This window comes from Corapipo altera, unplaced genomic scaffold (genome assembly GCF_003945725.1).
Source record: "Corapipo altera isolate COAL_440 unplaced genomic scaffold, ASM394572v1 61077, whole genome shotgun sequence".
Lineage (NCBI taxonomy): Eukaryota > Metazoa > Chordata > Aves > Passeriformes > Pipridae > Corapipo > Corapipo altera.
In genome coordinates, this window is record NW_020885417.1 from 2,594 (window position 1) to 2,954 (window position 361).

Below are 361 nucleotides of genomic sequence, written 5' to 3' on the forward strand. Positions count from 1 at the left end.
TGGGACCCCCAGGATGGTCTTGGACCACCCCCCTGGAGACCTGGATTCCATGGGGACGTCCCACCCCTGGAGAACCACAGGTTGGGGGTCTCCAAGCTGATGTTTCCCCCCCAAGGAGCCCCCAAACAGGTCGAGGGTCCTCCTTTTTCCCCCCCCCGTGGCCGTACCGGCTGTTGAGGTGGTCCTGGCACGCTCGGACCTCCTCGGAGCTGGGGTGGCCCCCGTCCACCAGCTGCTGCACCACCTGGTTGACGTCCAGGATGCGGCCCATGACGCTGTTCATCTCCTGGTCCAGGCTCTCAAACCTGAGCAGGGGGACACGGGGAAGGACCACCGAGGGTGAGGGACCACCAGGGGGTGA

General features: G+C 65.9%; 1 protein-coding gene across 1 annotated transcript in view; it reads right to left on the reverse strand.

The window, feature by feature from the left end:
* SPTBN4 (spectrin beta, non-erythrocytic 4) overlaps positions 1-361 on the reverse strand; it is a gene marked incomplete at both ends in the record, with an annotated part of 15,208 nt that overhangs the window by 2,517 nt on the left and 12,330 nt on the right. The window contains one exon of the mRNA XM_027631637.1: positions 168-305. Coding sequence (XP_027487438.1) covers positions 168-305 — 138 coding nt within the window. The remainder of the gene's footprint in view (positions 1-167; positions 306-361) is intronic.